The sequence below is a fragment of the Oncorhynchus keta genome, chromosome 15, assembly GCF_023373465.1.
Source record: "Oncorhynchus keta strain PuntledgeMale-10-30-2019 chromosome 15, Oket_V2, whole genome shotgun sequence".
Lineage (NCBI taxonomy): Eukaryota > Metazoa > Chordata > Actinopteri > Salmoniformes > Salmonidae > Oncorhynchus > Oncorhynchus keta.
The window spans coordinates 23,244,120-23,264,285 of record NC_068435.1 but is presented as its reverse complement, the minus strand read 5'-3'; the positions used below and the strand labels follow the sequence as shown (position 1 = coordinate 23,264,285).

General features: G+C 43.7%; 2 protein-coding genes across 5 annotated transcripts; both read right to left on the bottom strand.

The window, feature by feature from the left end:
• Nucleotides 1–288: 288 nt before the first annotated feature.
• LOC118394615 (transcriptional activator Myb-like) lies at nt 289–10,143 on the bottom strand. Of its 4 annotated transcripts, none has more exons than XM_035788001.2 (6): nt 9,886–10,143; nt 9,500–9,542; nt 9,340–9,380; nt 4,239–4,418; nt 3,655–3,842; nt 289–3,488 (listed from the first exon to the last, which is right to left on the bottom strand). In XM_035788001.2, exons 1-6 carry the CDS (start codon nt 9,909–9,911, stop codon nt 3,433–3,435), a joined length of 534 nt encoding a protein of 177 aa, XP_035643894.1. In that variant the 5' UTR covers nt 9,912–10,143; the 3' UTR covers nt 289–3,432. The 4 variants fall into 4 exon arrangements, 3 of the variants coding, with proteins under 3 accessions (XP_035643894.1, XP_035643896.1, XP_035643897.1); XM_035788003.2 differs by having other exon boundaries at nt 3,655–3,827; XM_035788004.2 differs by having other exon boundaries at nt 289–3,840.
• Nucleotides 10,144–10,886: 743 nt separating this feature from the next.
• LOC118394614 (deubiquitinating protein VCPIP1-like) lies at nt 10,887–18,191 on the bottom strand. The gene is made up of 3 exons (XM_035788000.2): nt 15,364–18,191; nt 14,365–14,451; nt 10,887–14,194 (listed from the first exon to the last, which is right to left on the bottom strand). Exons 1-3 carry the CDS (start codon nt 18,023–18,025, stop codon nt 13,371–13,373), a joined length of 3,573 nt encoding a protein of 1,190 aa, XP_035643893.1. The 5' UTR covers nt 18,026–18,191; the 3' UTR covers nt 10,887–13,370.
• Nucleotides 18,192–20,166: the final 1,975 nt, after the last annotated feature.

The following is a 20,166-nucleotide window of genomic DNA, read 5'->3' as shown; positions in this document are numbered from 1 at the left end:
GACTGAGGTCCTTTACAAGACAGTTACTACACAGAAAAGACTGAAGGGATCTTTAGGATGTCCTCTCTGATGCCACCCCTTTGTCTTAAAGTCTACTTTTAGTCATTTATCAATTTGACTTGAATTTCCACTGACTTTCCAATTTGAACTGACTTTCCATCACCTATTTAGCTACAGTAAGTAAGTACTGTAAGTCTTGTCCAAGCCAGAACATCCCATTGGGCAGGAGCCTATCTGTTTCTGTAGCAAGAGGCAGCTTGATGCACAATCAAGTCGAGTTAAGGCAAATCTAGTCAGGTTTATTTGTCATATGCACAGGATACACACGATGTAAACACTACAATTAACTGCTTACTTGCAGGTTCACCTCTCAACATCCTGGACCCAGGCCCCATCTCAACCAGGTTATGCGCCCAGGTAGGACGCCAGGTGGTGTCCCTAAGGGGGGGGGGATACTGTCACGCCCTGATCTGTTTCACCTGTCTTTGTGTTTGTCTCGCCCATATTCCCAATTATCTCCTGTGTATTTATACCTGTGTTAAACGTGATACTCACGGAACTTGCTACATACTGTTTTATGATTTTGAATGAAAATCCATGTTTAAAAAACCTTGCTAAGAAAGTAAGCAATTTACATTTCTACACAGCATCAGTGTACCTTTCATAAACATAAACCTTGCTCTTTGGACACCCATAGAGCAAGTTATTTAACAACCAACTTCCACAATTCAAATTAAAGGATATCTCAGACAGTGTTCCTCCAGTGGCTTCTGACCCTCTGATAAGTGGGTGTCTCTGCTGTCTATGTAGCAGCAAAAACATTCACCTCCATCAACTTTACTTCTGGTTAATAACAACATTAAATTATAACAAAATATGCATGCTCCATCTAAAGAAATACACACATCTTAAAAACAATAAGTACAATTTACTTTTGTATAGACAGCTGAGGTGGAATGCTGTAAACTGTGTTCGTAAAAATATAGAGCAGATAGTGAATATGGGACATAATGTGCTCTGTGAATGTTGCAATGCTTTCATCTCTAGGGAGACACAATAGATACACAAGCTATTGTCCAATTGAAAATAATTTGAAAATATTTAACAGTCTGTGCATAGTAGTAACAGTCAATTTCAATATACGTTTTGAAAACTATACATTCAGTATTAAACATGATTCACTGGTTAAGTGTTAACAATTAATATCAGGTGGGGTTTTGTTAAGCAGTAAAACAGCATTAACAACTTCAGATGACCAATATAAATATTATTTTGGATGACAAAATCTTCAAAAGTTTCTGCACAATAAATTAGCAGGGAATAGGCAGGGAATAGGCAGGGAATAGGCAGGGAATAGGCAGGGAATAGGCAGGGAATAGGCAGGGAATAGGCGAAAACCATTGTTAGTGAGGATTTCCAAAAACTACGATACACGGGAGGACTAAAACAGAAATAAACAGAGCTCCGAATAGAATGTATACAAAAAAAAAAAAACAATACCTCACAATGATGGGGTGCAATGAACTGAACTAAATAGTGTGTGTAAATTACATACAGGTGTGTGAACAGGTGATCAGAATTTAGGTGATTGGGATCTGGAGAGTGAGCTGCGTTCAGGGGATCTGTGTTTGAGAGTGTGAGTTGGAAGCAGACGTTACACCAGTGTGTAAGTACCAGTATGGTTCATTGGCTACATGTGGTCATGTAATTTTCCTATTAACCTCTAAGCAAAAACAGACATATAAAAAATACAGGTGGTTGTTTTGTGTAAAAATAGAAGTAGGAGATCTGATGTTTTCTACCTACAGTAAGATTGCCTAGTAGTATTATACATCTGGGTAAAAATTATCTGAGTGAATTTTAGCTAGCTTGGTCCCAGATCTGTTTGTGCTCTCTTGCCAAGTCCTATAGTTAGTGTCAAGCGAGAGGTCAGGGAGAGGTTAGCTCTGGTCCAGGGTGTTACATGCAGCTTGCTGATGCTGAAGGCTCAGCGTAAGCAAGCCGTACGTAATGCCCTGGACCAGAGCTAGACGAAGGTTAGAACCAGAAAGGGTAAAACTAACCAGTCTCACGACGGTCTAATCCCAGCTCACGTTCCCTATTAGTGGGTGAACTATCCAACGCTTGGTGAATTCTGCTTCACAATGATAGGAGGAGCCCACATCAAAGGATCAAAAAGTGACGTCACTATGAACGCTTGGACGTAGGGATGTGAGGGCCAGGAGTTTCCCAGATTAAATAATCTGCCCGGGAACAACTCTTGGCCCTAAACAGGATAAGTACATTTACCAATGTAAATATAATGAGACTACGGGTAGACATGAGCAGGAGCAGGTGCCTCAGTTAAATTCCAAAACTTTAACATGAACTATGCATTTTTGCACAGAAGTGAAAATCTACTAGATTTTCATTAGAGGTCCACTTCTATCCAAAGAGGCCTCACAGGTGTTTTGAACAGCTAGCCTGGGTGCCAGTATGATTCTGCCCTTGCCAACTCCTCATGCAACTGTCATGCCAAGAGAGTAGCTGTTGCATTGACAGCAGCAAATGGGGATCCATAATAAATACAAATACAAAAATTGTCATGTTTGGCTTAATCTCCCATGGGCAGATTCTGCGTGTACAGTAGACCGAAAGAATCTGCCAGGACTGAATGGGATCAGGATTGACCCAAAGGCGGTGCTTAAACTGCTTCGCCTCAAGTGCTTTGTTCGTGTGCCCACACGGATGGTAAGGAGGGGCTTTGGCTGAGAGTTTCCTTTTGCGAGGGTTGCGAATTTTTGCCGGAATGCTCAATTTCTAATTTAGAAATTAATCACGCAGCTGACCAAATTACGCATGATTTTACCTCTAGGTTAACAGAGATTATGTTTGGTTTGACAATGACAGCAATGGAGTTGGCAAGAGCAGAAACAGATGATGAACAGTCACTGCTAATATGAGAAGGTGTTAATGATGACTCACTGCTAGATACTACAGTATGAAGCAGGGAAGGACAGGATGGTAGCAGCTAGGAGGGGCAGCTAACCGGAGGTGAGTAAGATGGAGGATGAGGAGCTGGTGGGAAGGGCGATAAGGATGTGTTCTAGAGCGTACTACACTATTGACTGCACATACAAGGGTTCTTCTGTCTTACACAGGAAGCTGCCCGATTCCTGACTTGGCTCTCAGCTGCCATAAGGAGCTGTTTGAGTTCCTTAATTCTCTGCTCTTTATTGGTCAGTGAATGACTCCGGGGGTACATGCAGCTCAGGAGAGATTGGTCAGGAAAAGAACAGCTAATTTTCTCATTTACAAGTCTTATTCCTCTCTTACTGAATTACATAGGAGCTACTGTACGATGGTGGTAGGGGAGGGGTTCACTTGCAACATGGTTAAGCTAAGCTAAGTGAGTGCAGAGATGGGACACTCACTGGGACAAAGTAAGCAGTTTCAGGAACACTTTCCATATACTGGCCATCCAACAAGCCAAGGGTATATCCTGAAATCTACCAAAACATACACAAAAAAAACAGTGTCATAAAATCAACAAACAGTTTGGGATTGATTTCATCCTGATTTCAATGGTGATTTTCAATTCAAACAATTGGCTATTGTTCAGTCTAGTTGATTGTGCTGACTGGTAGAAACCAAAGATGGGTGCTCAGTGATCACCTTTGTGGGGATAATCATGGCATAATGATTCTGGCTCCGCAGGAGTCCCTAGAGGAGCAGGAGGACTTGGTCCTTCTCTTGATGGGAGCCTTGGTCTTATCGATCTGTGTCGTGACATCCTGCAGGTAGACCTCGTGCTCCACCTTCCTACGCATGCTGGAGTTCCAGTGATTCTAATAGAGTTGTCTCTCATATGAGGGGATTCAGACCAAAGAAATTGAATAAGAACAATATTATGTTCTATATTGTTAAAGTTATATTGATTGTTATTTGTTATATATCTCTGCATTTCAGACAAATAAAATATTTGATCAATCTTTTAAAAAAAATGTTTGTTTTTTTAACAAGGCAAATCAAAATTATTATTTACAATGATGGCCTATCAATCATGAGATTGACTGCATATCAGAGACTGCGTCCAAAATAGCACCCTGTTCCCTACATTGTGCACTAGTTTTGACCAGATACCCATAGGGCTCTGGTCCAAATTTGTGCACTATATAGAGAATAGGGTGCCATTTGGGACGTATACAGAGTGTTATAGCTTGTTATAACAGTGCTCTAACTTATAAGAGTGTTATTACCTGCCAGGCAGCAGCTTAGATTCCTCGGTCCAGCGGTTCCAGATACGTTTGTGAGCAGCGTATATGATCTGGTCCTCCTCCTGAGTCCGGTTAAGGTGGTTGTGCCAGCGCTCCCGGCACTGCTTGCCGATACGCCCGTGCAGATGCTTGGTAATGATGGACCATTGCTTGGGGCCATACCTGTGCACAGATACATTTACACACGGCGTGTGAATTTAGCATGTGATGAACCTATTTGGTAGACAGAACACACAGAATAGAAACTGTCTTCACCCTCTCATCTTCCTCCTTGGTCCATGGCCCCGTCTCTGGGTTGAGCACCTTTTGCCTTCGATGCTGACACTGAGATGTGTTATGGCTTTACACCCCCTGATATAATGTGGATTTACTTGTCTAACAGAACACAGAAGGTGTTCTTTAATGGAAGCCTCTCAAATATAATCCAGTTAGAATCAGGAATTCCCCAGGGTAGCTGTTTAGGCCCCTTGCTTTTTTCAATTTTTACTAACGACATGCCACTGACTTTGAGTAAAGCCAGAGTGTCTATGTATGCGGATGACTCAACACTATACACGTCAGCTACTACAGCGACTGAAATTACTGCAACACTCAACAAAGAGCTGCAGTTAGTTTCAGAGTGAGTGGCAAGGAATAGGTTAGCCCTATATATTTCTAAAACTTAAAGCATTGTATTTGGAACAAAACACTCACTAAACCCTACACTTCAACTAAATATTGTAATAAATCATGTGTAAATAGAGCAAGTTGAGATGACTAAACTGCTTGGAGTATCCCGAGATTGTAAATTGTCATGGTCAAAACATATTGATGCAGTAGTAGTGAAGATGGGGAGAAAATGTTTTTGATGCACGCCAACAAAGCCACTACACAACACAACACTAAACAATACATTAATTTCAGGGTGACAAACGGTGCCGACAAACTGTTAGGGCCTACATAAAGCCTACATAAAGCTGTCCCAACAGTCCTTTACCACTGTTACACCTGGCTATCATCGGAGCCTTGTCTGGCAGCGAAACAGCTGGTATGGCTGACTTGCTTAAACAAATATGGTTTCTATTGACAATTGAGATGTACAAACTATGGCATAAGGGGGCGACGAGCGGATAAGAGGCAATCTGTAATTTTGATTAAGACATTAATGATCGACCTAGGATGGACGTAGTCAATATAACTATTTGGTCAGCTCTTTTGAAATGTACAGCAACAGAATTCAGAACATGGGACGTTTGTCACGCCTTGGTCATTGTATTTTGTGTTTTTGGTATATGTTTGGGTAGGCCAGGGTGTGACATGGGTTTATATGTTGGGTTTCGTATTGGGGTTTGTATTAATTGGGATTGTGTATGATTAGGGGTGTGTCTAGTTAGGTTTGGCTGCCTGAAGCGATTCTCAATTGGAGTCAAGTGATTCTCGTTGTCTCGGATTGGGAACCGTATTTAGGTAGCCTGAGTTCGCGTTGTATTTTGTGGGTGTTTGTTCCTGTCTCTGTGTTGTAGTCACCAGATAGGCTGTAATTAGTTTCACGTTTCGTTTGTTGTTTTCTTATATCAGTTATTTCATGTACCGTGATACTTTCATTAAAGTCATGAGTAACCTACACGCTGCATTTCGACTCTCTTCATTCAACAGACGAACGTCGTTACAGAAACACCCACCACTCACAGACCGAGCAGCGTGTGAACTGGCAGGAGCCTAAGGAGGACGTTATGGACGGTAGAGGCATGGAGTATACTACGCGGGAAGAAATCGACAGGTGGGCGGCCGACCCAGAGAGAGTGCAGGCGCCCGCCTGGGATTCGCTTCAGCAGTGCGAAGAGGGCTACAGTCTTATGGAGTCGAAAAGGAAAGCACGGCGACGCAGAGCGAAAACCGAAAGTAACGGGGGAGAGCGCAGAGAGAGAGTGGCTGAGTCAGGAGTCAGACCTGAGCCTACTCTCCCTGTTAATTGTGAGGAGCAGCAATATGAGGACTTCTGGTCTTGGGAGATGATATTAGACGGTAAAGGACCCTGGGCGCAGCCGGGAGAATATCGCCGTCCCAAGGAAGAAATAGACGCGGCTAAAGCGGAAAGGCGCAGGTATGAGGAGGCAGCACGGCGACGCGGTTGGAAACTGGAAAAACAGCCCAAAAAAATTATTGGGGGGGGGGGCTAGAAGGGAGAATAGTTATGCCAGGTAGGAGACCTGCGCATACTCCCTAGCCGTTGGGCTAGAGAGACCGGGCAGGCACCGTGTTATGCTATGGAGCACACTGTGTTTTCAGTGCGGGAGCATAGCCCGGTGCGGCACATACCAGCTCTTCCTATTGGCCAGGCTAGAGTGGGCATCGAGCCAGTTAAGCTTGGGCAGGCTCGGTGCTCAAGAGCTCCAGTGCGCCTGCACGGTCCGGTCTATCCAGAGCCACCTCTACACACCAGTCCTCCGGTAGCAGCTCCCCGCACCAGGCTTCATTTGCGTGTCCTCGATCCAGTACCACCAGTTCCAGCACCACGCAACAGGCCTCCAGTGCGCCTCGCCTGTTTAGCGCAGCCAGAGCCTTTCTCCTCTCCTGCGCTATCGGAGTCTCCCGCCTGTTTAGCGCAGCCAGAGCCTTTCTCCTCTCCTGCGCTGCCGGAGTCTCCCGTCTGCCCAGCGCCGCCAGACAACCAGTCTCGTCCAGATCTCCCCGACAACCAGTCTCTTCCAGATCTGCCCGACAACCAGTCTCTTCCAGATCTGCCAGACGACCAGTCTCTTCCAGATCTGCCAGACGACCAGTCTCTTCCAGATCTGCCCGACAACCAGTCTCTTCCAGATCTGCTCGACAACCAGTTTCTTCTAGATCTGCCAGCCAGCCAGGATTTACCGGAGCCTACTACCTGCCTGAGCTTCATCTCAGTACTGGGCTTCCTCTCAGTATTGGGCTTCCTCTCAGTATTGGGCTTCCCCTCAGTACCGGGCTTCCCCTCAGTCCCGGGCTGCTTCTGTCCCGGGCTGCCCCTCTGTCCCGAGATGCCCCTCTGTCCCGAGATGCCCCTCTGTCCCGAGATGCCCCTCTGTCCCGAGATGCCCCTCTGTCCTGAGATGCCCCTCTGTCCTGAGATGCCCCTCTGTCCCGGGCTGCCCCTCTGTCCCAGGCTGCCCCTCTGTCCCGGGCTGCCCCTCTGTCCTGAGATGCCCCTCTGTCCTGAGATGCCCCTCTGTTACGAGCAGTTATGTGGGGATCTGGGTGAGGACTATTAGGCCATGGTCGGCGGAGAAGGTGGATGATCCCAGGACGCTAAGGGGAGGAACTAGGACATTAATGGAGTGGGGTCCACGTCCCGAGCCAGAACCGCCACCATGGACAGACGCCCACCCGGACCCTCCCTATGCTCTTGAGGTGCGTCCGGGAGTCCGCACCTTAGGGGGGGGTTCTGTCACGCCTTGGTCATTGTATTTTGTGTTTTTGGTATATGTTTGGGTAGGCCAGGGTGTGACATGGGTTTATATGTTGGGTTTCGTATTGGGGTTTGTATTAATTGGGATTGTGTATGATTAGGGGTGTGTCTAGTTAGGTTTGGCTGCCTGAAGCGATTCTCAATTGGAGTCAGGTGATTCTCGTTGTCTCGGATTGGGAACCGTATTTAGGTAGCCTGAGTTCGCGTTGTATTTTGTGGGTGTTTGTTCCTGTCTCTGTGTTGTAGTCACCAGATAGGCTGTAATTAGTTTCACGTTTCGTTTGTTGTTTTCTTATATCAGTTATTTCATGTACCGCGATACTTTCATTAAAGTCATGAGTAACCTACACGCTGCATTTCGGTCGAACTCTCTTCATTCAACAGACGAACGTCGTTACAACGTTCTTACAGTATTCTCCCTGTACACCATGTCAGAACCGTAGGATAAATAAAGGGGGCATATAAGCAGACAATAAAAGCTCTTACAATATTAAATTATTACATTTATCTAAAACAGGGCTACAGGCTACATGTGCACCACCAAGTGATACCAGTAGGCTAAATTATGAGGGGAAAATGGACCAAATTATTAGGGTGAGGCACATGGGCTACTAACAGCATACTACACAACATACACTTAGCATTACTTTCTTAGCTAATTTATGCAAAAGCATACGGGACACTTTTGGACTCGCCTTGGTGTGCTGTGCTCACTTGAACAGGAAGGTGTCATCAAAGTCTGGCATTCTCGGGATTTTTGGCTCCTGAGTGGCGCAGCGGTCTAAGGCACTGCATCTCAGTGCTAGAGGTGTAACTATAGACACCCTGGTTCGAATCCAGGCTGTATCACAACCAGCTGTGATTGGGAATCCCATAGGGCGGCGCACAATTGGCCCAGCATTGTCCGGGTTTGGCTGGTGTAGGTCGTCGTTGTAAATAAGAATTTGTTCTTAACTGACTTCCCTAGTTTAAAACATGTATCTTCATTATTTCTCTTCATATGACAAGGATTAAAAAGGATTTGCCAGTAGATTGTTGATTTGATTCATGATGATAACTGCTAGCTAAGATTTTGAAAGTATGATGTTGACATGATCAGTCCATTCAAAGCTACTGTAGATGTAACGTGGTCAATGACCTTGAGCCTTCTTGGATGGGCACTTCTAATGTAACTCTATTGCAGCACCCAAGTGGCTTAAACTTTCTAGCTCTACCTGTAGATTTTGCGGTGACATTGGGTCCCCATGAGTGACAGAACACTGAGCCAATCACGGTGCAACTAGAGAAAATGACCAACCACTACGCTCCTTATTTTCCACTGGCTGCCCAACCATCACAGAAGGCACTGAGCTAGGCTGAAACATTTTGGAACTGCTTTACTCAAGAAAGCAAAAATGAGACCAAGTTTGTATGCGGCTTAATTAACTCAGTGATTTTTTTTCTTCTAGATTTAAAAAAATATTGTTTGCAAACTGATGTGACACGTATTAATGCCAAAATAACATGCAAAACAGGCAAAATAAGAAAAATTTTTTGCTAAATAGGTGCGGATCAAAACAGGTGATCTGCCCTGAATGACATGTCGCCACTGCATTAAATACTATTTTCTCAGGAGTTGACTGTCTTCTGTTAAGACAACTCAGTCAGGGCAGGTATTACCTCTTCCCTCGACTTTCTGTAAAGGCTTCTTGGGACATCACCTCAATGCAGCCATGGGCATCCCCAACATCCATGAGAAAGGAAAGACCAATAAGGTTAATATTACAAGCCAGGAGATGATACTAATGTTCACAGGCGACAACATACACCTCAAACATACCAAAAGTATCGACTTCTTCTGCTGCATCTGGCCATACTGTCTCCTGTTCAAGTTTTTTATTTATGGAGAAAGCGTACAAGAAGCATCGTATTATATTGATGAAATTTCGTTTTCTGAAATAAGAGATCAGTTAAACTAGCTATGAAGTCTTCAATAAATGTAGCTCGTTAGCAATAAACTAGCAAGTTAGCTAGAAGGTTAGCTCCAGTAGATAACTAATCTGTCTGGCTATCTAGCTAAAACAAGACAGCTAGTTACTATACACTTTGCTAGCTGAGTGAATACAATTATTTTGGGTTATTCATGAGGTTGAGTTTGTGACTGATTATCAAAAACGATTCTGTATTCTGTTTCCAGCTAGCTAATGTCTTCATCTTGCTACTCACATCGCATCTCCTTTTGACAGCTCCATGGTAGGAAAGATACTGGTAGCTAGTACTGTCTCTTTACGGGACACTTATTCAGAAATGTGTATATTACCACCGATTCTCGCGCCCACCCCCTTCGAGAGAGGTCCTCGGATCCGCAGCCACACGCAGACTCTCTTCCCATTGTCAAATATATCAAAATCATTTTCAGCCAGCCAGGTATTTTACAAAGCCCACGACAACACCTGCATTTTTAACTGGGCTGTTGGTCACCAAGTCATTCATAAAAATCGTACAATTACATTATGACATGGGATAGATGGAACGTGGAAAGTTTCTGATATTTCAAAGTTGAAGCAATGCTACCATCTGGTGGAGGACAGATAACAGAGACCCTTGAATTCATAATTGGCTGTCATTAGTCTAATATACTGTATATTCTGTCACATTCATGTTTGTACGCCACAATGCAGTGACCCATCCCTGGTGAAAAGAAGATATACCCGTCAAGTAGACAGACAGTGCACACTCACACCGACAACCCTGCACACACACATATTGACGCCCACACACATTCTCCATACCCTGCTGCTACTATTTATTGTTATTTACCCTGCTGTCCAGTCACCTTTACCTCTGCCTACATGTACAGATCTACCTCAACTACCACTATATCCCTGCACATTGATATGGTACTGACCTTGTATATAGAATACATTGTGTGTTTTAATTTGATCTGACCTAGAATGTTATATTTCTTTACCTTTGATATTGAACACAGCTTTGTTGAGGAAGAGCTTGTAAGTAAGCATTTCACTGTACTGTTTACACCTGTTGTATCATGTGCACGTGACAAATACAATTTGATAGGACAGCAAACTTTTGAAAAGAGGCAAACTTCAAGATGGGACCAAACATATGCTATTGATCAAGTGGGTCTACATGATTAATTTAAAAATAATAATAATTGTAAGTGAATTCAAAGGCAAGTAGTTAAGGAAGTATTAGTGACCACAATACAACATTGTGAAGAAATTACTTTATTGTTTGAAAAGTCATCACACATGCAAACAGCAATGTTGTAGCCATGGTATCTTCAATCTTTTATTAGCAAACAAGAAAAAAAGTTAACAAAAAATGAAAGAACTTGAGTTTCTGTACAGATCAAAGTATACTACAATATATACTATTATAATACAACTGGCATACAATACATATAATTAGTACAGCAGTCACAAAGAAACAAACTTCAAGTTTGTCAAAACAGTGTTGTCTGAGTTTAATATTTCCTTTAAATGTTCCCTTGGACTGACAATATCTATATTTGAGTATATCTAGTATATGTTTTATTCTAATATTCCCTATTTTTATGAAAGTGCTAAGTTTAACATTTTGTTCACTAGAAAGAAAAGCTGTGCAGCTCTTTAAAAAATGACCTGCAATTAATGTTTTTTTTTAGGCAGGTACTGCTTTTTGCCATAATAAGAAACCTTGTCCAGAAGTCAGGCCAAGACTCAGTAAGACTCAAGGATATAAGGCCATAAGCTGATAATGGCAGCATCCAAAGTTACCATGTCATTCTAGAACAACAAGGTGATTTGGAATACTCCAAAATCTGGGTTGGCAACAAAAGTGTAAACTCAATGTGGCCCATAATGCCTTTATCTCAATGGCCACTTAAATTAGTTAACAGTGAGGCCTCTGCCTTCCAATGTGAGGGCCTATAAAACACCCCAACTCGCTTTTTGGTTGAAATTCCAACAAACAAACCAAAAGTTAAATTTTATAATGTCGCGAGAGGAATTGAATGCCACAAAACTGATCTGAATGCAACATGGTACTACATGGTTTGCCTATAAGTTTACAATCAACTGGATTGGTTGAACAACCAATTGGAAATATACTTCACACCACTGAGAGATGTAGTACTTTGTTTATGAGATATCAAAATGTACAACCTCCATGAAATCTCTTTCAAGGATTTCATCACATTCTGCACCAAAAGATCAGACATCTCATGTCACAATCGGCAACATAAATGTTCACAGCACTTAAAAATATCCCATTGTTCAAGTTCTCTTCTGAGTAAATCAAATTGTGGATGTTGTGTTGAAATCCTAGAGCTGAATAGCCATAAAGTAACTAGACATACATAACAATTCTTAGTAATACCAACTAATTGTGGTTTCCATTCAATTATAATGAATCATTATATTTCTATGGTTGGTTCATCCCAAGTTTATATCCTAATGAATGGTAAGAACACTAAAGGGAGCCTACAGGGTTCATCACACCCCTGCATAACAACATTCAAGTGCAAACATACATGTATTAGATTGAATAATAAAATGCCAGCATTGCATGTTTACAAAACAACAAAAACTGCAGGCAGACCATGGAAAAAGAATGATCTGCTATTCTTGAATTGATTTATCATTCATAAAAAGATCATCTGTAAACCTGGAAAATTCACAAATCAAGTCTTACACAATTCTAAAGTATTTAAAAAAATAATAATCCTGCACTGCATTCCATCTTTCACTAAAGGAAATTGCATACAAGTAATGGAATATACTCCCAGGTGTGTGTAGTATGTTATGCCGTCCCTTCCAACAGAATACAGCACCACATCAAGTAGTTCAGCATTTGCGCAGCACACTTAACTTGGGCCACTCGTTTGGGTTTTTATGAGAAATCTCAAAAGTAACATAAATTACTCTTCAAACATCAGTAAGTAGCCTTGAACCCAAAAGAATCAACAGGCATTTTCCCCAATCAGTGCACACTTCAATGTCAATCTCTAAATTCCACCAATCAATTGGTTATATTCAGAACAGTGCTACACTTTCTTTCAAATGGCACTCACATTTAAATGATCATTTTAAACAGAATCTTTCAATTCTTATAAAATGGCCCAAATACAAACTAAAAAAGATCACAGGGTTTTCCGACAACAAACATCAGTCGATGCATTAGCTTATCATAAGGGCATGTGACTCCTTCCTTCAGGAATTAAGACAGCAAACATTCACATGGAGAGCAAAGTTCAAGAAAAAAAAAAAACTAAATTTGGAAAATGTCACTTGTTTATAGCAAATATTTTGGTAAATCAGAAAATGTAATGATGGTACTCGTTACATTTACAGTGTGCACTTTGCTGAAGCAGATGTTTGCAGACATTACAATACTGGCGTGGGATGGGATCTCATCAGCTCAAGCTGTTCTACTACCTCTTGTCTTAAGACATGGGGGGCATCTACAGGAATGCATTTCAAGCATGAAAACCAGCTTCGCTCCTTGGAGCTTGGTGCATGTTTCTGTATAATAACATTAGTCTGTCACCAAAGGCAGTAACGGTCAACCTCTGGCAATCATGCAGTAAAGACAACAAAACACAATGAATACCAAAGCTTTGATACAACCTGAAGCATTCACATACTAAATGTCAACCAGACAGAGGTGTGACTGATTATGACTGAGAAAACTATAGGGCCTTTTTCCCATCAGGAATGATCCATCGGCTCCAGGGCGTTGGTATGCTCTGCATCCTGGCTATCCATTTCCTCCAGCTCCTCTGACCCTGCATCCTTTCCATCAGGCTTGTTCCCTGCCTTCACTGGTGTGCCATGAGCACCAGCAGTAGATACGTCCATAGAAGAGGCTTCCTGTTCACCTACCCCTGGGGTAGATTGGGAAGCACTCATCTTAGCCCCACTTGTCCTCTCTACAGGGCCCCCAGTGCCTGCCCCTGCATTGCTCTGCTCCCTCAGGTGCCTGTCCATGGAGGCTTGGATGGATGAGACCATCTCCTGTAGTTTTTTCCTCTGTTCTTCGATCATACTAGGGTCTAGGTGTCGGCTGTCTTTCATGGTGACGAAACCAGGAGCCATGCGCACCAGCTCCTTGGTTGCATCTTCTGAGATGTCAGAGAGGTCAGGTCCCTTTGAGACGCTGGCGCTCAGGTCCACCCCGCTGCTGTGCTGGCGGGTGATGGGCTTGTGTTCAGGGGGAGAGCCGCCTGGGGCGCTGCCCAGGGAGTGGCCCTTACCTTGGAAGGCGTTGACACTCTGGAGCTGCTCCTTCTTGCGCACCACACCTCCACTTCCGAGCCTCAGCAGGCTGTGAGAGGGGCTTCCCTCCCGACTCCTGGAGGCAGCTTCAGAGCGGAGCTGCACCAGGGCCTCCTTGACGAGGTCCTCCACGTCAGGGCCCACGGAGAAGTGTCCCGCTGCATCCACACACAGCTCCAGACACTCCTCTGCTGCGTTGTACACAAACGTCTTTCCAGTCAAGTGTGGGAGGGTGCAGTGCTTGCCATCCATCAGGCCTGCAGACGAGACAAGAGCCATTATAGGTAGTCAAACACAGATCAGTACATATCACATGCAAATGTTGAATATAAAAAATATATACATTACATTTACATTATATACTGTAGTTGTCATTTAAGTTATGCAAAATGCAAAGAGCACAATAACAGAAAACATGTTTACCTACCCATATCTTTCTTCACAATGTTGAAGAAAACTCCACCTTGCTGGAATAAGTGAGGCAGTTTTTTTGCATATGACCAGACATCTTCTCCTGCGTAGGAATGAAAAATACTGCAATTAGCATGCGAAATAGAATAGAAATTAATAGAATACATGTTATCATGTGGTTTTCCTCAGATAAAAATCCTAATTCTGTAGTAAAAATAGGTTTCCTTGTCATTTGCCTTGCCACCCTTTGCAATTACCGAGGCTCTATTCCAACTTACATTACTGGCCCTAATATTACTGGTCCTAATATTACAGGCCAGATAAGATTGCATTGCAATACGCTAGTAAGACGGTGAAGGCTGAAGAGTGTACAGAGACTGGAACTCAGACTCTGTTGTTAGGTGAAGGAGTGGAGATGACCACATCAGCACTTTCATACAGTCTGCACTCTCCTCTCCGAGAGTGCTGCTGCATGCATTTCAATGAATTCCAAAAGCCACGTCGCTGATGTACAGAAAAAGCACTTGAATAGATTTACTTTTTTCCACTTGAAATAATTATATTATCCCCAAAGATTAGGCCTTGATCCATCCCTGGTAAGCCCACCAGTCACTCAATACCTGTAGCACTATCATTCATCCTGCTTCTTGTAACCAATCCAAGAACATCATGCCCATATGCTGTGTAAAGCTACCGTCTGTAAAGCCTATAGGCCTATCAGTTACTAGCCTCTCACACCCATCACATTCTGTTTCTAGCCCTATATTTACTGAAGGGATGATCTAAGGCATGCCTGGTACTATAGTCTTAAAGGTGTATCAACAAACTGGTTCTCCCTCTGCAGCAAGTCATTTTTTACTTTTTGTAATGACATCACAGCAGTTTTCTGCATAACTCAAACAGGTATGTCACATGTTGCTAGATTGTCTTTTTTTAACAGTAAATAATTATATAAAAGTAAAGATTCCTATTGATTTGGATAAGAAACTATTTTCCCACCCTTCCCCTTGCTTACCCATTAAGGTTGCTAGGAGACAGAGGGAGGACATCTCAAGGTCAATGTTCTCCTGCAGCTCTCTGCTAGTATTCATTCTGCTGGAAGTCACTGTATCATCACTCTTCACAGAGTGGAGTGAATGCAGGGATGAATGGGAACTGGAAGCACTTGGGGTGGAAACCTTGTGATCCTCTGGACCTCTCAGGATCTCCACAGTCACCCTGTCCCCATGTTGGAGAGCCACAGGCTCATTCTCCTCTCCATCCTTGGGAGGTAAAAGTTCTTTGGGGGGAAACCCATGTCGAATACATTGCTGGGCTGGAGACACAATGAACTCGTTCGCAATGCTCCTCTGGAGCTCAGAAAAGGTGGTTTGAGCCTGTAGAGTGAGCATGGCCTGCCGCCCGTCGCTAGTGGTGACACGGATCTTCTTCTCCTTACTGGAAGTGGGAGAAAAGGAAGATTTGGTGGGCGTGGCTGGAGCGGATGAGGAAGGTTCCTGAGTAGCACTCGGAGAGGACGGCCGCCCATGTCCCTGGACTCCCTTCTGCTCCTGCTTCAGTCGATCTGTCCTCCTTTTCTGGGTCACTAGGGCCTGTTCGCTGATGCTCTGCTGAAGGCTCCGCTCTGCTTTACTCATGGTCAGCTCCTCTTTGTGAATGGTCTTTGATTTCTGCCCAGTTAGTATGATCTTAGTCGGTGGCTGTGTGTCAACGGCCTGTTGGATTTCCACCACGTCTGTGAGTCTCTGAGCATGCGCACCGTCAATAGAGACTGGGTTATACTCATCTGGGTTCTTCTTGGCAGTGTGATGCAAAATGGTGTTCACCACTTTCTGCACTAGGAGCTCACTCCCAAACTCCCCAGGGAAATGCTTGGTAACCAGTTTCATGGCAACATCATAGACGTTGCTGTTCAGGGTCACCTCAACTTCATACTGGAACCAGTACACTGTCTCCCGCACGACACGCCCACCCCACTCCAGAGTGATGGGGAAAGCCTCTGGCAGATTGTCATACTCCTTTCCCTCCCAGTAGTGCTTGAAGCCGCAGCCGCACTTTCCCCCCTGGGAGCGGGTGTTGGTTCTGTCTCCATCTAAGTACACCACAGAGCCGTTGCCATGGATGTGGCGCACTGAGGTGCCGTGGCACCAGTTGCAGGTGTTCAAGGTGCTTAGTTTGTAGTCAGGAATGAGGATGTCTTTCTCTGGGTCGTAAGAGCAGACCACATTGTTCAACGGAAAGCTGTAGTTCTTGTCGGGTCTGAGCTGCCCATGGGTGGATTTAGCCAGGTTGTAGAGCTTACCACCTGGAGCCAGCCACTCAGGTAGAACATGAAGCTCAGAGAGTGCATTGCAGATCAGACAGCGATGAAGCCGGTTTTCCATGACTGATTTCCTGGCAGCCTCAGTCACCTCTTCGGGTTGGACGCCGATCATACCGGTCCGTCTGTAAACGTACTGATGCACGTCTGCCACCAGGGAGGGGTGGATTCCATGCTTCTCCATGAAGATCTCCTCCATGGCATTGACCAGTCTCATCACATACTTGTCTTGTAAGCTCCGGTCTCCCGCGATGACGCAGCTCCCGTCTTGTTCCAAATTAATGTACTTCCTGATGAGCTCCTGTGGGACCCCCCAAGCTTTGGGGAGAAGCCTGGGCGGCAGCTTGGGGAGGAGGGTGTTTTTTATTCCGACAAGCGGGATGTAGTGGTTACGCCCAGAGCTACTCCAGGCGATACATATAGGCTTGTTGAACTTCCCATCTTTTCCCTTGCACTGCTCTTCCGGTACAAGCCCGGGGAGAAAAGTTGCAGAGTAATCCCCAGAGCTCCTCATTCCACTCAGTGAATCTAACAAGATTATGGGGCGGTGCAGCACATTAGCCAAGCCAAATATGTGAATGTTTCGAAGTCCCAGTGGCACACCCTCCGGTGGGATAAAAAGGGGGTCACATTCGTTGATGATGTCTTCCCATTCAGCTGCATCAATAAAATCCTGAAAGAGTGCCTTGTAGCGATCCAGATTTAGCTTGAAATTCTGTTTCAAATTCTCTCTTAAGGCATGCCAGAACAGTTCTCTGCCTACCAGGGCCCTGGACACAGCATGAACAAGGCAATGTCCATCTCCATCCACATGAACAGGTATTATGCATTCTTTGTTGCTGTTAGCTTTCTTAATCTCCTCCAAAGTGTCGTGGAGGTATATCAGGCTCCCGGATCTGTCCTTGCCATAGCCAACTGTAGATACATGCTCATGTTCGATTAGAAACGCCCGATCACCTAGAAGTGAGCAGTCGAACATCTCTCCTTGATTCATTTCCCTCAGCAGTTTCGCTTTTCCCGTCTGCTTATCCATTCCATACCTTGTGAGAATAGGAGAGAGGAGCTTGCAATGGTAGTTGGAAAGTCCCATCACTTTCACCAGCTCGGTTCCCTTCTTTGGGGCTCCAGTGACACCGAGTAGGGCATTTCTTAACAAATTGTGCAGTACAACGTCTGGATCAGTTACTTCTTCCACGTTTAAAAGATTATTCTGTTCGTGGCGTTGGCCACATTCAGTGCATTCAATGCTGATCGAGCCGTAAGCAGGGAAGAATAGCCTCGCCTGGCATTTCGGGTCTGGGCAGGTACCGGACAAAATACGCTTGTCCTTTTTCTTTGAGCCTTGTAGCAACGACATTGTGGTGAATAAAATACACTATGTATTGATCTTATAAAACCATTATGGTTCAATTCCAAATTAACTGGCTAGCAATTGCGCTTTGTCTCACGTATTCCAAGCTAGATATTTGCCAGAATAACAACACGGAAGCGGTTGTTTTTTTCTGTTGCGAAACCTAGTTCGCAATGGATTGTGGTACATGTGGTTTTCTAAACTGCGCTTTGGTGCGTTAGAGTTGATCTTTTGGTTACAGTCCAAACCAGGCACATACCAGTGGTGTAAAGTGATCAAGTAAAAATAAAGTACTACTTTAGTGTTTTGGGGCATTTATATTTTTGGCAACTTTTACTTCACTACATTCCTAAAGAAAATAATGTACTTTTTACTCCATACATTTTCCATGACACCCAAAAGTACTTGTTACATTTTAACAGGAAAACTTTTCAATTCACAAACTTATCAAGAGAACATCCCTGCTCATCCCTACTGCCTCTGATATGGCGGACTCGCTAATCACACATGCTTTGTTAGTAAATTATGTATGTGTTGGAGTGTGCCCCTGGCTATCAGTTAATATAAAAATAAAATTGTGCCATCTGGTTTGCTTAATATATGGAATTTGAAATTATTTATACTTTTACTTTCAATACTTAAGTTCATTTTAGCAATTCCATTTACTTTTGATACTTAAGTATATTTAAAACCAAATGCTTTTAGACTTTCACTTGACTCATTTTCTATTAAGGTATCTTTACTTTTACTCAAGTATGACAACTGAGTATTCTTTCAGCCACTGCAAACCATAATTTAACAATACTAATTATCTTATTGCGTAACTATGCCTGCTTCAATAACGTTTGATAAATTAGTTGTGTATTTAGCTTCAAATTGACTACAAGTACCATGATGTATTTTGGTTTTGTTACGTTTCTGTTCAGAGAGGAAGAGGAGGAAAGAGGGGGAAAATCTTATCTCCCTCCAGCAGGTGGCGTTTTTTCGTTGTTTCGCCCACCAAGGAAGTTTTTGTAAAGTCAATGACAGTGTACCACGACCAAACCGCCCTATGGGACTCCCAATCACGGCCGGTTGTGATACAGCCTGGAATCGAACCAGGGTCTCTTGCACTGATATGCAGTGCCTTAGACCGCTGCGCCACTCTGGAGTCATGAGGCTAGTAGCATCATATAAATAAGAATTCATAGAAAGGGCGTCTCCATTCAAGTCAATGATGGCATAATGGGTGGACTGGCAGCCATTTTGAGCATACCCATGCCAAGAAGTAAAAGCAGGAAGTGTATCCTTCAATCTGTCCTGTGCTTTGTTAAGGGTGTTTTTATAAATTAAATATAGAGTGCCAGAGCTGGGCGTTCGTAAATTCGGAGCGTGTCGCTCTCGGAGCGCACACTGGACGCCCTGTCCGGGGAGTGAGTTGATCCAAGCGTTCTGACGTCACAACGGCACCCAAGCAAATTGGCTAACGTGCTAGCTACATCCAGACACAAATGAGAGAACACCTCACTCTGATAATTTTACTCGCCCTACCTATAGCAGAGCTGATTAGGCTGGTGACTAACTGCTGGCAACAATTTAACGCTTTTTTTGCCGACGTTTACTGACACCGGCCATTGTCAACAGGTCAACTCAACTGAGTTTACAAAAAATACATTCCATTGCATGAGCCGCATCATTTGAATGAACATTCCACATTACCATGGCAATCCAGCATCAGTTGATTATTGCAGTAATTGCGAGTGTACCCATGAGTTTACCAGTTTAATTGCCAGGGTTAGAGCTTCCAAGCACGTTCTATTCATTCTTATTTCTATGAGTAGCATAGCATCCATAGAAATGAGAATGAATAGAACTGACGTCCCTATTCAAGTCGATGACTGCATAATGGGGGACTGGCAGCCATTGCAAGTGTACCCATAGGAACAAAGCAGGAAGTTAAATCAACTCAAATGACATTACAAAAATTGCATATGAGACACATCAGCTAGCCTAATTTGAATTAACATTCTACATTACATCACAATACCAAACAGCCATTGCGAGTGTACCCATGAGTTGTACCCAAAATGCTAGAGTGAGAGGTTCCGCGGGCGCCACTATTCATTCTGATTTACATGACAGCATCTCTCTCTATTGGATACCAGTGG